The 15,786-nt window shown below is 36.7% G+C and overlaps 1 protein-coding gene across 1 annotated transcript in view; it reads left to right on the forward strand.

Moving 5' to 3' along the window:
• The window catches only part of PIAS1 (protein inhibitor of activated STAT 1), a 158,714-nt gene that overhangs the window by 54,311 nt on the left and 88,617 nt on the right, over window positions 1–15,786 (forward strand). The window contains exon 2 of the mRNA XM_043983582.1: window positions 4,831–5,275. Coding sequence (XP_043839517.1) covers window positions 4,831–5,275 — 445 coding nt within the window. The remainder of the gene's footprint in view (window positions 1–4,830; window positions 5,276–15,786) is intronic.

Below are 15,786 nucleotides of genomic sequence, written 5' to 3' on the forward strand. Positions count from 1 at the left end.
CTTTAATTCTTTGAGGCACATCTCAAGGACCAGCTTCCTTTCTACAAGAGGTCTATCTTGATTTTTTTTTCTCCTCCCCCAGTTACCCTCAGAAATCATTTTGTATTTGCTTTTTTGTGTACTTGGCATTTTCTTATCTATGTTCCTGTTGTTTCTCCCTAATATAATATAAACTTGTTGAAGGACAGCAGAGACTTTTTGGTTGTTGTCTTTGTCTCCAACACTTAGCATAGTACCTAGTTCGTAGAATTTGTTTAATAAATGCTTTTTGAATTGAAATGTTTTTATTTTCGTTAGACTAATGCTGGATTGCTTACCAACTTTTTTCTTTAGCTTTTATTTACATTTATAATGGGCTAATATCCATATAACATTACCTTTTACTAAAAATCTTCATAAGTTATGGAATCATTAAATTCACCTGCCTTTTGTTATTTATCATCTGAAAAACAAGTGTCCCTTTCACCCCTCCCTATTTGTGCAAAGCAGCATTTCTCTTTCCAGATGTATTGGCCAACATTTTGCTTTGACTTCTATTTGCCTACATCTCTTTATCTTATTATCTTAGCCTGGTTTGATTTTATATTTGTAAGCTAGGAATAAGTATGCACTTGCTTAGAAGTAATTTGGTATAGTAGAAAGAATTTTAATTCAGAAGACCTTCAGACTACCCCTAGCTTGCTATATATTAGCCGTGTGACCTGAGGGAAGTTGTTGAACTCTTAGGTTTTCTCATTTGTATAATAAACATACTAGTTTACTCTTACTTAATAGAATTCTGAGACAAGCCCTCTATAAATCTCAAAATGTTATAGAAATGTTAACATTTAAAATAAATAATAATTTATGATGCAGTGGGGTTTGCCATGGCCTCAGCTGTGTATACCCATCTAACCTATTCATATTTTTAATGAGACATGAAATTTTGCTAGTAGAATTTCACAATTTGATAGAAAAGATCTTGCCCCCTTAAAATACTCTATGTGACCATGAATTTCCATACCAGGAGTTCCCTGAATGGGTAAAATTACATAGTCCCCCCCCAAAGAAATATAATGCATTTGTTAATGCATATAACCTTTCTTAACATATTTAAAATGACTTGACCTTATTGCTAAAAACATTAGCATTCAACTTTTGTGCTTTTACTAAATTCAAAAATGCAAAGTCTTCTATTTATTTTGCTTTTATTTTGGTATTTTGTTGATGATTTAGCAGAAAATAAAGTTTTCCTCCCCAGTTCCTATTGTCCAGCCCCTTCCTACCACCATTCCATTTATAGATGGCATCACTACCACATACGCCTAAATCATGAGAAAAAGCACTATTAAGTCAGAGGACTTCAAATCCATCTCTTCTTCTTCTTCTTTTTTTTTTGCGGGGCAATGAGGGTTAAGTGACTTGCCCAGGGCCATTCAGCTAGTTAAGTGTCAAGTGTCTGAGGCCGGATTTGAACTCAGGTACTCCTGAATCCAGGGCCAAGTGCTTTGTCCACTACGCCACCTAGCTGCCCCCAAAATCCATCTCTTAAGATAATGATACCTGTATTATTCAACCTCCTTGGACCTCAGCTTATTCACCTGTAAAAGATTGCCCCTTCTAACTTGAGATCTGTGATTCTGTGACCTTCTAGAACCCTAATTTTAGGTGGTCTCAATGATCTTGACTAAAACATAATGTCACAGGCTTCTTTTTAACTCCTAACCTGCCCAAATCACTAACTACTAAAGAGGAAGGAGTAAGACTAAAAGTAGGCAGACAGGTGGCCACATTTTCCTGCATTCCCAAGTATGATTGCATAATCGGCCCTAGTTGTATCATTAGGTATTTATTGCATATTCTTACTTTTATGATATAAAGAGGATGGTCTTTTTAGTAACTGAATAATCTTCCATTTAGAGTGTATAAACTGCTCAGGCATTCTGATTTACCACCCTCAGCCCCCTACCTCAAGTATCAGGGTTCTGAGAACTGCATCAATTGAGTAGAATGCTGAGAAATTCTGGTTGCTGAGGCAGTGATTTGTAATAGTAGTGGTTGGTGTTATTCTTTAGTTGTAAATATTCATTTTGTTGTAGTCCTAATAAATGGAGTTTTTAAACAAGACATTCAAATGCATTGCGTTTCAGTGTCTAAAATGTACTTGAATGTTTAATTTCCTCTTTTATCAGTTTATGTTGTGAACTGACTGCTGTATGTTTTCTTGTAGGTTTTGTTTCAAACTTTTAGTACTACCTATTCCCCTTTATTTTTTTTATTAAAAGATTTTTTTCAGTTAACAAAAATACACTTTTTCTCTCTCCTACCTCACCTTCTCCCCACTAATGAAGAAAAACAAAACCCATGTAACAAAGGCAGAACAAATTCCCTCATTGGCCATGTCCAAAAAATTGTCTCAATCTGCACTTCTTTGTCAGGAGATGTATCCTCTTTTATTTAAAAGACAAAAACAAAACACTGACTTTTTTATAGAAGGGTATAGAGGGAGCCATCCTTGGAAATAGGAGTTAGCTACCCATATTTCACCTGTGACTAAATACAATGGCTAAATTAAATCCAGATATAACCCTTTCTTTATACTAATAGAGAGGCAGCTAGATGGCGCAGTGGATAAAGCACCGGCCCTGGACTCAGGAGTACCTGAGTTCAAATCCGGCCTCAGACACTTACCACTTACTAGCTGTGTGACCCTGGGCTAGTCACTTAACCCCAATTGCCTCACCAAAAAAAATTTTTTTTTAATTTAAAAAAAAAATATATATATATATGTATATATACTACTAGGTTTCTTGTAGCCAAAATGTTGAACCTTGAAATAGGGGCTACATATTACATTTAACTCTGTAGTAAAAGTTGTTTTTACTCCATTTTAAATGTTATTTGTTTTTGTTTATCTCATACTTCATAGGCATCTAGAGCTATATTTTAGTATTGTCAGGTTTATACACTGAGCTAACTAGTTTTCGACCATCATGCAGGTTTAATTTTATATGATTTGGCATTGTGTGTTTCCACTAAAATGAGTGATAAACATGCTATATTTAATTCCTTTTACTAGGCAAACAGAACAAAAAATGTCAACTCTGGAGTTCACTCTAATCACTGAATTGTATGGTTGTATGGAATTCAAAACAGAATTGAATGGCAAAAAAATGCTCTCAATATAAATTATATATTGTACTTGTTAACTGCAAATGAATTAGACCAATGCCAATTTAAATGCATTTCTAACCCTTTATTTGCTCTTTGGAACATGTCTTGTATGGTTGTTTCATTAAAGAATAAATTACCTAGTTTAATAATCCTTTATTTCTAATCTGAAGGTCGTTTCTTTCAAAATTGTTTACTGGGGCTTTTGGCAAACATGTCTTTTTTCTAAAAACCTAAGTAATATTTTATAATTTGGATTTCAAGACTTGATTTCCAGCTAGTTCTAACTTGTAGATGATTTCATCTTCTATCAAATTATTTGATAAGGGCAGATTTATAGGTTTTTGGTTATACTTTTAAAGTTATACTCTCTTTGCCTTGATCATTTGTGGCAGAAATACCAAAGTGAAAGATATGCTTGAATATGCCTGTTACCTTCTTATATCCCAATCCTGTGCCTCTGTCTAGAAGGTGTCTGTATTGTACTACAGGATTGCCGTCATTGCATTTTTTCATCCACTTACCACCATCACCACCTGAGAGAGAACTATTAAGGGTTCCAGTGGTGGGTTTTGGAGTATTAACAAGGGAAGAATTTGTAGGAGAGGAAGAAGTAGTTAGTTAGCTTCAAGCCAAGCCCACAGTGTGTGATGATATTCACAAAGTTTTTTATCACAGTTTGTGATTCCATATCTTTGGCTTTAGTTTTTACTTTTAAGTTTGGTCACTGAGGGCTGGAGCTGGAGTATGGGAAAGCCACTGAAGTTTAACAATCCTATATATTTTTTTTCTAAATTTTCACTTGGGTGAATTCTCAGCACTTTTATAGTCTATACCAGTGGTTCTCAAAGTACGTTCTATGGGAATTTCTCTAGGTGTTCCATGAAATTTTGAATGTTATATTACTGAAGATAAAATAAAATTTATAAGTAATTTTATTTAATATAAATTTTACTTGTCCAACATACATAGTATGATAAGTACAGTATTCACAAAATAAACAAAACTTGCCTATTACAGGTACACAATATCCTCAAAATACGCCAGACCTTGAAATCGCAAAGAACTCAACAAAAACAGCTGCTCTTACTGAAGGGAAACTGCGCATTTGTGAGTCTCTCGACTCTCCCATAGTGTTGCCAACTTAAACATTCAGTGTGCTTCTTATTGAAAGAATACTGTGCCATGATCACCACCCCCCCGCCAAAAAAATTAAAGTTTGAGAATCATTGGCCTTATACCATGTAATCTAGCACTTGGTTATATATTTTTCTCTATCTTTTATGTTTGTTTTCTCTCCTTATTTTCTAAGCTCTGCGAGGACATGTGATTATCTCTTTTGTAATCTTCATGCACCCTAGCGATGTGGTAGACATTAATGTCTGCTTAAATAGTTGATGACTTGATCGTAGCAGGTCAGTATAGGAGAGATTGTGATGTTCTGTATTAATATTTGGTTTAAAATCTCTAGTTCTGGGAAGAAGCAATATCTTTTAAAATATTAATTATGGATTTTAAACATTTAAGTACTTGAATTTTATTTTGTTTGACATAAATTGTAAATAAACAACTGTTTCTTAAACAAACTGCAAACAGTAGGATTAATAAGGAAACAGAAGTTAATGTTGCAAATGGAATTATTCCAGTACTAATATTCTTTGCATTTTGTTTGTCTTCAAGCAAATGGTTATGAGCCTTAGAGTTTCTGAACTGCAAGTACTTTTGGGCTACGCCGGAAGGAACAAGCACGGGCGTAAACACGAACTTCTCACAAAAGCACTGCATTTGTTAAAGGCTGGCTGCAGTCCTGCTGTACAAATGAAAATTAAAGAACTCTATAGGCGGAGATTTCCCCAGAAAATTATGACACCTGCAGACTTATCTATCCCCAATGTACACTCAAGTCCCATGCCAGCAACTTTGTCTCCGTCTACCATTCCACAACTTACTTATGATGGTCACCCTGCAACATCACCATTACTTCCTGTTTCTCTTCTGGGACCTAAACATGAACTGGAACTACCCCATCTTACATCCGCTCTTCACCCTGTCCATCCGGATATAAAACTTCAGAAATTACCATTTTATGATTTGCTGGATGAACTGATAAAGCCCACCAGTCTAGGTAAGGTTTCGTTGATCTTTAATAATGATTTGGATTATTTTGATATGGGGGGGTATTTTAGACTGCTTCCTTCTGCGATTATGATTAATTTATCCGTGAATATTTATTTGGTTAAGTTTTAATACCTAGCACAAATATCAGAACTTCTCTTTTAGCTTTGTGTAAAAATAAATGAGTAAAAAAATTCTTGGGGATTTTTATTCTTTAGGGGAGCAGTTTGACTTAAGATGTGATCAAATGCTTCTTAATCTGCTTCTGGTTGATAGTTGAAAATGGTAGTTGATGACAAAAGAAAACACCAAAAAGATTAAATCAGGAAGAAAACCAAGCTAAAGCTTTATATCTAAAATCATTTATTAAAATATTTACATACGTAAGCTTTACTGATTTAAAAGTTTATATAAATAGTGTTGTTTAAAATCAGTTTCTGGTATTAGTTTCTGGATTAATTTTTTTCCTTTTAAGATTTGATGACATCTATAACAGATGGTAAACTATTTTGATTATTCAGATAAATAGTTTCAGTTATATAATAGAAGTTTTTATATTTACATATATGATCTAAACAAACTTGTGATCATGGCCATCATATCATAGTTTATGGAATCGGAATTTGGAATTTTGATTTTTATATTACTATTATATATTAAATATAGCTTACTTTATTTGATTGCCTTACCTAAGTAGATTACCAAGATACTTTTATATCATTAAACAGTGTTATTCTATAGTACTGGTATTTGGATTTAGGAAATATTAAAGTGCTATCTTCTACCTGGGTAGAGTTTTATTTTAAATTATTATAACTCATTTGAATAAAGGAATATTTCAGGAATATTTTTAACATAATTTCTGCCCTCTTTGCTACTCATTCTTAAAATTGCTAAAGTACCAGGGTTTTTCGTTTGTCTGTTTTTTAATTATAATTGTGCTTATTTTTTCCTTTAACTCCCAACCTTCTAATGATTTGCTGGTCTTTGTATAAAACTAGATTCTGATTCATTGTTGTCATAAATACCAATTGACAATGTAATCAGTTCATCCTTGACCCTAATATTTGATTTGTGTACAGTGGGAATATAATCTAATTACACGTTATGGTTTTTTAAACAGATATTTTAAAACTAATTGTTAAAAGAAATAGATCCTATTTGCTTAAAAGTTACTATAAGAGGGGTAGCTAGGTGGCACAGTGGATAGAGCACCGACCCTGGAGTCAGGAGTACCTGAGCTCAAATCCTCAGACACTTAACACTTACTAGCTGTGTGACCCTTGGCAAGTCACTTAACCCCAATTGCCTCACTTAAAAAAAAAAAAGTTACTATAAGTACAAATTTTCAAAGTCTGAAAGGGGATTGAAAGGAGTATCATAGGATTGCAGTTGCATATAGATTATCCTTTAGTATCTAAATGGTTTAAAAGATTTCTAAGAAAGTCATAGATCTAGAGATAAAAGGAACTTCATAGGCAATCTGTTCCAGTCCCCTAATTTTATAGGTAAGGAAACTGAAACACATGCAGGTTAAGTGATCTTGTTCAAAGTTATACAAATAGTGAGAGTTAGAGTTGATATTCAAACTCAGGTCCTATATCTCCAAGTTTAATTGTTCTTTCCATTATACCACACTGCCTCTCTAAAATTCATAGGATCATAGATCTAGACCTGGAAGGGACTTTCAACTGTCTAGTCCAGCCTTCTAATTTTACAAATGAGGAATTTGAGGCTAAGAAACATTTAAGTGACTTCCCTAAGGTCATACAGGTAGTAAGTAGTAGAGCTGGGACTCAAACCCAAGTCCTCTGACTCCACATCCAGTGATCTTTCCATTGTATTATATGCTTTATCCTTCTAACCATTTTTACTAAAATATTATAACTATATTAAGATACTTGAATTATTTTGTGACTTGTGGTTGTATTGAAAACATTCTGCATTCATTTTCTTGCGTTAGCCAGTGTCGCTTGACTTATTTATTCATAATTCACATCTTGTGTTATGTTGCTTAAAGAATACAAGTTACTTTTATTGGTTTTAATTTTTAAAATAAAATGTATAAAGTACATTTTCAAAATATAATATTAAGAAATCTAAAGCAAACATCTCATGAGTTATTTTTGATGATTTCTAAAAATGTTTTAAATTTCTGTTCCTGTTAGAATTTTCTGTTTTATATCCTTGTATATACTCTGGTTAGTTGGTAGTATGCTTATTAACTTTTTTTCATCTTGTTTACTAGGAGATATGAAAAAATGTGTATGAGAAGATGTCCACATACTATAGAGGCTTAATGGATGCTTGTTGAATTGACTTGAATTGCCGTGTATTGTTATGTTAGACATTGGAGATACAGAAATGAACAAAACAACCTGCTCTCTGTTCTCAAAGAACTTTGCAGTAAGATCAGGGATAAGGCAGTTAGTTGTACAGATCCATCATTGACCATTAAGTGCTTACTGTGTGCCAGGCATTGTGCTAAGTAAGCACTGGGGATACAAAAGAAAGGCAAAAGGTGTCTCTATAGGAACTTGCAAACTAATGAGGAAAACAACATGCAAATAAATGAGCACATACATGAATAGGAAGGCATAATAAGCTTGATTGTGATAAGTACATCTATAAAGGAGAAGTCAAGTAGTGATGAATGAGAAATTGGAAAGGGGGAAGCTATGTCTAAGACAATCAAGGAAGGGTTCTTGGAGGAAGTAGCTCCTGAAGTTATCTTGAAGGAAAAAAAGAATTCCAGTGGGAAGTAGCTCCTGAAGTTATCTTGAAGGAAAAAAAGAATTCCAGTGGGATAGCCTTCTGAAATACAGGCAGATAAAAGAGAGGGAATAAAAGATTTAGAAATGACCAGTGGTCAAATTTGGCCAGAACATAGTGTTTGCAAAGGGTAATATAAGAAAGGTTGGTACCATGGGGTCTTCAATGCCTGGAAAAATTCTGATTTTAGATTTAAAAAAAAAAAAGATTTAATGTATTATTAAGTGGTTGGGTTTTTTTTTAAGTCTCCACTAGGATCTTGTTTTCTGTAGAATCTACAAGAAGTCTTTCCTGATACCTCTTAATTTTAGGGCTTCCCTTCTGTTGATTATTTCCAATTTCTCCTATACTTAACTTGTTTGCACATAGTTGTTTGCATGTTGTCTCACCATTTATGACCTCCTTGACTATTGTTTCCCTTCCATTATATCTCCAGCCACAATGCCTCTGATATAGTAGCCATTGAATAAATTTGTTGATTGTTGACTGTTAAAAAAAATAAGGAAAAAAAGGGGGGGCAGCTAGGTGGTGCAGTGGATAAAGCACCGGCCCTGGAGTCAGAAGGACCTGAATTCAAATCTGGGCTCAGACACTTGACACTTACTAGCTGTGTGACCCTGGGCAAGTCATTTAACCCCAATTGCCTCACCAAAAAACAAAACAATAAAAAAAAAAATAAAAAAGATTTAATGGAAAACTCAATTAGAAAAATGTTTAAGGAAAACAGTTTGTCTTGCCCGTATGTACATATGTACGTATGTACACACATGCATACATATATACATACTATATCTCCTTGCTTGCTCAAGTGACCTTATTCCATCCCATCTCCTCCAACAAATTGCCCCATTTGCCATCTCTATTCTTTCACTTATTTTTAATCTCTACCTCTTTACTGGCTCATTTCCTACTGCCTACAAACATGCCATGTCTCCCCTATTCTGAAAAAACCGTCACTTTATGTTCCCATACCCACTATCATCCTGTATCTCTTCTGTGTTTTGTAGCTAAACTCCTTGAAAAGGCCATCTATAAAAGGTGCCTCTACTTTTTCTCCTCTCACTTTCCCCTCAACCCCTTATAGTCCTACTTGCAACCTTATCATTCCACTAGAACTCCTCTCTCTTTGTTGTCAAATCCAATGGTCTTTTCTGGATCCTTATTCTCCTTGACTTTGAGCACATTCTCCTTGATATTTTCTTCTCTCTAGGTTTTTTGGACACCACTCTCCTGGTTTTCCAAACCCTACCTATCTGACTGCTCCTTCTCTGTCTCTTTTGCAGGATCCTCCTCCCTCTCTCTAACTGTAGGTATTTTGTCCTGGGCCCCCTTCTCTTCTGTTCTACTTCACTTGGTGATCTCATCAGCTTCCATGGATTTAATTATCATTTTAATGTAGATGACTCTCAGTTCTACCCTTCCCTCCCTAGTCTTTCTGCTGATCTCTAATCTCATATCTCCATCTGCCTGTCAGACATCTGAAATTGGACGTCTAGTAGATATCTTAAGCTCAACATATCCAAAACTGAACTCATTATTCTCTCCCCTAAACCTTCCCATCTCCTACCTCCCCTGTTACAGGAGAGGGCAACACCATCCTCCCAGGATCTCAGTTTTTGACATGGGCTCATTTTGGATTCCTCACTATCTTTCAGCCCCCCACATCCAATCTGTTGCCAAGGCCTATTGATTTCACCTTTGCCACATCTCTTGAAAATACTCCCTTCTCTCCTCTGACATTGCCATCACTTTGGTGTAGGCCCTTATCACACCTAGATTACTGCACGAGCCTGTTGGTGTGTCTGCCTGCTTCAAGCCTCTCTCTACTCCATTCCGTCCTCCTCTCAGGCACTAAAGTGATTTTCCTAAAGCAGTCTGTCTCTTTTTCCCCTCCTCCCTCAATCCAGTAACAGTGGCCTTCTGTCCACGAACAAGATACTCCATCTCTTAGCTTTGGGTATCCTCTTTGGCTGCTGCCCCATGCCTAGAATTGTTTCTTCTCACCTCTGACTACTGACCTCCCTGGCTTTCTTTGAGTCCCTAACTAAAATTCCATCTTTATGGGGAAACTTTTCCCAACCCCTCTTAATTTTAGTGCCTTCCCTGTTTTGATTATTTCCTGTTTATCCTGCATATAGCTTGATTTGTTTATATTTGTTTGCATATTGTTTCCCCCATTAGATTGTAAGCTGCTGCTGCTGCTGCTCTTCCTCCTCCTCCTCCTCCTCCTCCACAGTTGGGGTTAACTAACTTGCCCAGGGTCACACAGCTAGTAAGTGTCAAATGTCTGAGGTAGGATTTGAACTCAAGTCCCCCCCCCCGAATCCAGGGCCGATGCTCTATCCACTGTGCCACCTAGCTGCCCCAAGCTTCTTGAGGACAAGGGATTGTTTGCCTCTTTTCGTACCCCCAATGCTTAGCACAGTGCCTGGCATAGTAGGTACTTAATAAATGTTTATTGATTGATTAATGGTAGCCTGGCACAATAGTACTGGATATTTAGATCTGGGAGTGTTCTGCATGGTGATGATTTTTGGACCCATGGGAGCTAATGAGGTCAGAGGGCATAAAGAGAATGTAGAGAGAAGGGGGCTCAAGACAAGACTGTAGAGGACATTCACAGTTAAGGGTTGTGACATTGATGATGACTCAAAAGGAGACTGAGAAGGAATGATCAGGTAGGTTGGAGGAAAGCTAAGAGACAACAGGAAGAAGGGCAGGGAGCAAGCATTTATTTAACATCTTCTGTGTACCAGGCACTGAGCTAAGGATTTACAGTATTATCTCATTTGTCAAATCTTAGCACTGTCATAAAAACTCAGAAAGAAGAAAATATACAGCACTGGAGGGTTGTCATTAGTGTCAGAGCCTGCTGAAAAATCTAGAAGGATCAAAAGATCATTAGATTTTGCATTCAGAAATCAGGGGTAATTTTAGCTAGAGCAACAGCAGTTGACTGAGGTTGGAAGCCAGACTGCAGAGGGTTTAGAATAGAGGAAAAGGGGCAGCTAGGTGGCGCAGTGGATAAAGCATCGGCCCTGGATTCAGGAGTACCTGAGTTCAAATCTGGCTTCAGACACTTGACACTTACTAGTTGTATGACCCTGGGCAAGTCACTTAACCCCCATTGCCCCGCAAAAAGAAAAAAAAAGAATAGAGGAAGAGGAGAAGGGAGGCATTGCCTCCACAACTGTTGAGGAGTTTGACTGAGAAAGGAAGATATTTTTATTACAGCATACCAAATTTCTTAGAAGCATAGATTGAGAGTTGAAAAGTTTAGCTGCCATTCACTTAAAGTCAATAATAATATATTAAACAGGGGACAGCTAGGTGGCGTAGTGGATTCACTGGCCCTGGATTCAGGAGGACCTGAGTTCAAATTTGGCCTCACTCTGACACTTACTAGCTGTGTGACCCTGGGCAAGTCACTTAACCCTCATTGCCTTGCCCCCCCCCCAATAAAATAAAAATAAAGCACCTATTATGTTATAGACTCTGTTAATTACTGCTTTCGAGGAGCTCATAGTCTATTGATTGAGACAGCATATATATATATATATATACACACACAGGATAAATTGGCAGTAATATCAAAGGGGACTAGAACAGCTTCTTGAAGAAGATAGAATTTTTAGCTGAGAGTTTAAAGGAAACTAGGAAAGCCAAGTGGTAGAGACTAGGAGGGAGAACATTGCAGGCATAGGGAACCATCAGTGAAAATCCACAATCAGGAAGTGTAGTGAATGTCTTGTACAAGGAACAGCAAGGTCAATGTCAGTGGATAATAGAGAAATAAGGTATAAGAAGACTGGAGTAATAGGAAGGAGCTAGGTTATGAAGAGCTTTAAAAACTGAACAAGATTTTAAAATATTTTTTCCTGGAGGTGATAGGGAACCTCTGGTATTTGTTTATTGAATTGGGAGGTGGCATGGTCAGACCTGTGCTTTAAGAAGATAAATTTAAAGGTGAGACTCGAGGCAGGGAGGCCATCCATCTGGGTCTTGCAGAAGTCCAGGCATGAGATGATTAGGGGCCAGCTAGGATGGTGGCAGTGTCAGAGGAGAGAAGAGAGATCGTGGAGGTAGAAGAGATAGGACTTGGCAACAGATTGGATATAGTGTAGTTGAGAGAACAGGAAGGGAGGGGAGGGGAGGAGGAGTTGAGGATTGATGACGACTGGGTTGTGAGTCTCAGTTACTGGGAAAATGATGGTACCCTTTCCTCTCCAATAATGGAGAATCTAGGAAGAGGGCTTCCATCTACTACATCATTTGTTTCCCTCTCCTAAAGATCTCTTCCTCACATTCTCTGCATAACTACCACAATCATTGGTCATGAAGATATGACCATGTTACTCCCTTACTGAATAAACTTCAGCCTCCAGAATGGAATATGAATTCCTCTGTTGAGCTTTAAAAACCCTTCACAATATGACTGCACCCTATTTTTCCAAACTTATTTTACATTACTTTCCTTCCTACATACTCTGTGATCTAGCCAGTTGGTTGTAAAGGGCTAAAATTCTAGTTATATTGTCTAAAAATCTGATGAGTGGTCGCTAATAAATTAGAAGCTTTAGCAAGAGTTTAGACTTTTAAGCATTTATTAAGGAGCATAAGAATTTGGTGAGGAGAGAGAAAGAGGCCTAGATGCCTACATCTATCTATCTCAGGGAGCCAGCATTTTTGCTCCATTCCCCATGAGGTCCTGGCGAAAAAGAGAGAGCCTCGCCCCTTCTTCGTCCCACAAGCCTCCTGTCTAAACCGGAAATATCAAACGTCACTTCCTGACACCAAGGAACTGATCTTCCAAGCCACATAGCTTGCCCTCAGACACCTTCTCCTCATGGTGGAGCTTTCTTACAGGGGTGTCCAGCAGGGGTGTCGCTCGAATTGGCACATGGTCTTCTCTCTCTTCTTCACACGTGCCACTCTTCCCTCTATTTATTATTATGCCTTTGTATTGGCCATCCTTCGATTTCTGGAATGTACTCCTTCCTCACCTCTGGCTCATAGAGTTTCTTCTTTTAAGATGAAGCTCAAACATTACCTTTTATGTGAAGCCTTTCCTGATGTCCCTCCAGCTTCTAGTGCCTACTCCCAAATTACTTTGTGTTTATTTACATTTTATTCCCTTTATATTTATTATGTATGTGCTTATATACATTTGTCATCTCCTTTAAAATGTAAAACCTTCCAAGTTGGGATTATTTCTTTGTATTTGCATCCGTCTCCAGGACCCAGAATAATGCTTGGCACAGAGTAGGTGGTTAATAATAAATGTTAGTTTATTGAATGATCACTATTGTGATTCTGTTTATTCCATAACTGGTTCATACAGGCCACTCCATGCTTCTGAATCCTACTCTATTATATACATATACTATTTGCTAACTGCTTAATGATTTTTTTTTCTTGCATAGTTCCAAATTATTTTCCAAAACTGCTAGAACAACTCACAGTTTCACCAACAGTGTATTGGTCTGCCTGTCTTCCAACAAACATTCAACATTGACTGTTTCCATAATTTTTCAACTTTGCTAATTTGCTGAGTATGAGAAAGAACCTCAGAGGTTTTTAAATTTTCATTTCTGTTATTTTTAGTAATTTGGATCCTTTTTAATTTTCTTTTGGAACTCTTTTTGAGTAGTCTCGCTTATTTTTATGTACTCTTCTGTTTGTTTTTCAGGGCAATGAGGGTTAAGTGACTTGCCCAGGGTCACACAGCTAGTAAGTGTCAAGTGTATGAGGCCAGATTTGAACTCAGATCCTCCTGAATCCAGGGCCAGTGCTTTGTCCACTGCACCACCTAACTGCCCCCATTTTTATGTACTCTTACTGATTCTTAGTGATCTCCATTTTCCTATTTAAATACAAGCCATTCTTTTAATCACAGTATCTTTTGATTTTTCCATGAATTAATTCAGTCTCAGGAGTTCAAATATTCTACGCTCTGCTCTTTTAAACAAAAACAAAGCAAAATCAGACACTCTTTATTTATGGTCTTGTGATACTTTAACCATTTGCCATGATTTTTCAAAGATTACCAGCAGCAACTCAGTAATCACAGCTGCTAGTTCATTGAGTATCCTGCTCCACACCGAACTGTTATATATGTATGTTTACATGTGTTTAGGTGGGCATATATATGTTTGTATATGTTTGCATACACATAGATATATGAAGTGGAGTGGCATATTAGCATATGTTTATATAATGTCCGACATCTATACATAACAGGCATATTTATACTTGCAGAAATACACAGATCTGTGTTAATAATATGCCACTCTCCTTCCCCCTTAAGAAATCTATTCCTTTTGAATAGTCTAACCACTAAGTGTCAGTTATGCCTAGAAGAAAATTAAAGTTCACAGATTTGGATATTAATTATAACATCACACATTTCATGGCATTTTACAGTTAGTTAATAAACATTTATTAAGCTTTTGCTGTGTGCCTAGCATTATGTTAGGTATTGAAAGTACAAAGACAAAAATGAGTCCTTGTCTTCAAGGAGCTTATCCTATTGGCTTAAACAATATGCACATATATAAGTATATGCAAAATAATGACACGGTAATGAAGAGGAAGATAAGCTAGTTGGGATCAGGAAAGGCCTAATATTGGAGAGCAGCAGAGCTGAGTTTGAAGGAAACTAGTAATTCTAAGAAGTGGAGGTGAGGAAGCCATGTATTCTATGAATCAGGGACAAACTATCCAAAGGCACATATAGGAACTGGAATATCATTTGTGAGGAGAAGGATTAGTTTAGCCAAGAGTACATGAAGGGGAGAATGCTGTGTGATTAGGCTGGTACAGTAAGTTGAAGCTGAGATGTAAAAGGCTTTAAACACCAGAAGAATTTCTCTTTGGCTCTAAAATTAATAGGAAGCCTCTGGAGTTTGTTGAGCACAGCACTAACATAATCAGACCTGTACTTGAGGAATATTGCTTTGGCACCTATGTGGTGGTTGGATGGGAGAGGGCACAGTTTCGAGTCAAAGGAGACCAATTAGGAGCCTATTGCAATAAGCCAGGCAAGAGGTAAGGAGGGTCTGAATTAGAATAATAGCTTTGTGAGTAATAGAGAAAGAAACTGATATGAGAGATGTTGTAACGGTAAAATCAATAAGATTTGCCAACTGAATGGATATGAGGGGTGAAGTGAGGGAGAGTAAGGATAATTTTATTTGTCAAACAATGTCACTGGAACTAACCATCACTATTGGTGGTGGCTTAGAGATAGGAAAGTCTGGAAGAAAGGTTTTCTGAGAAAGAGAATGAGTTCTGCTTTAGACATATTTGAAAAATGTACGGCATTCATTTCTTTTTTTTCTTTTTCTTTTTTTGGCAAGGCAATGAGGATTAAGTGACTTGCCCAGGGTCACACAGCTAGGAAGTGTCAAGTGTCTGAGATCGGATTTGAACTCAGGTCCTCCTGAATCTAGGGCCAGTGCTTTATCCACTGTGCCACCTAGCTGCCCCAGCATTCATTTCTTGGAGTAATTTGCACTTATCTATTAAAATACAGATTGCCACTGATAGATTATATTCATTTATTTATATATTTTTGAATCATATCTTGATGAGAATTTCCTTCATTGTCTTTTTTAAATTTGAAAAATGTAGAGATGAATGCAGTTCTAAAATAAAACTCTGAACTTTAATTTGAGCTAATAACTTGATACCTACTCACATTGCTTATTGGGTGGGAATCCAAATTTTATCCCAAAGCCCATTAGAACC

This window comes from Dromiciops gliroides, chromosome 2 (assembly GCF_019393635.1).
Source record: "Dromiciops gliroides isolate mDroGli1 chromosome 2, mDroGli1.pri, whole genome shotgun sequence".
Classification (NCBI taxonomy): domain Eukaryota; kingdom Metazoa; phylum Chordata; class Mammalia; order Microbiotheria; family Microbiotheriidae; genus Dromiciops; species Dromiciops gliroides.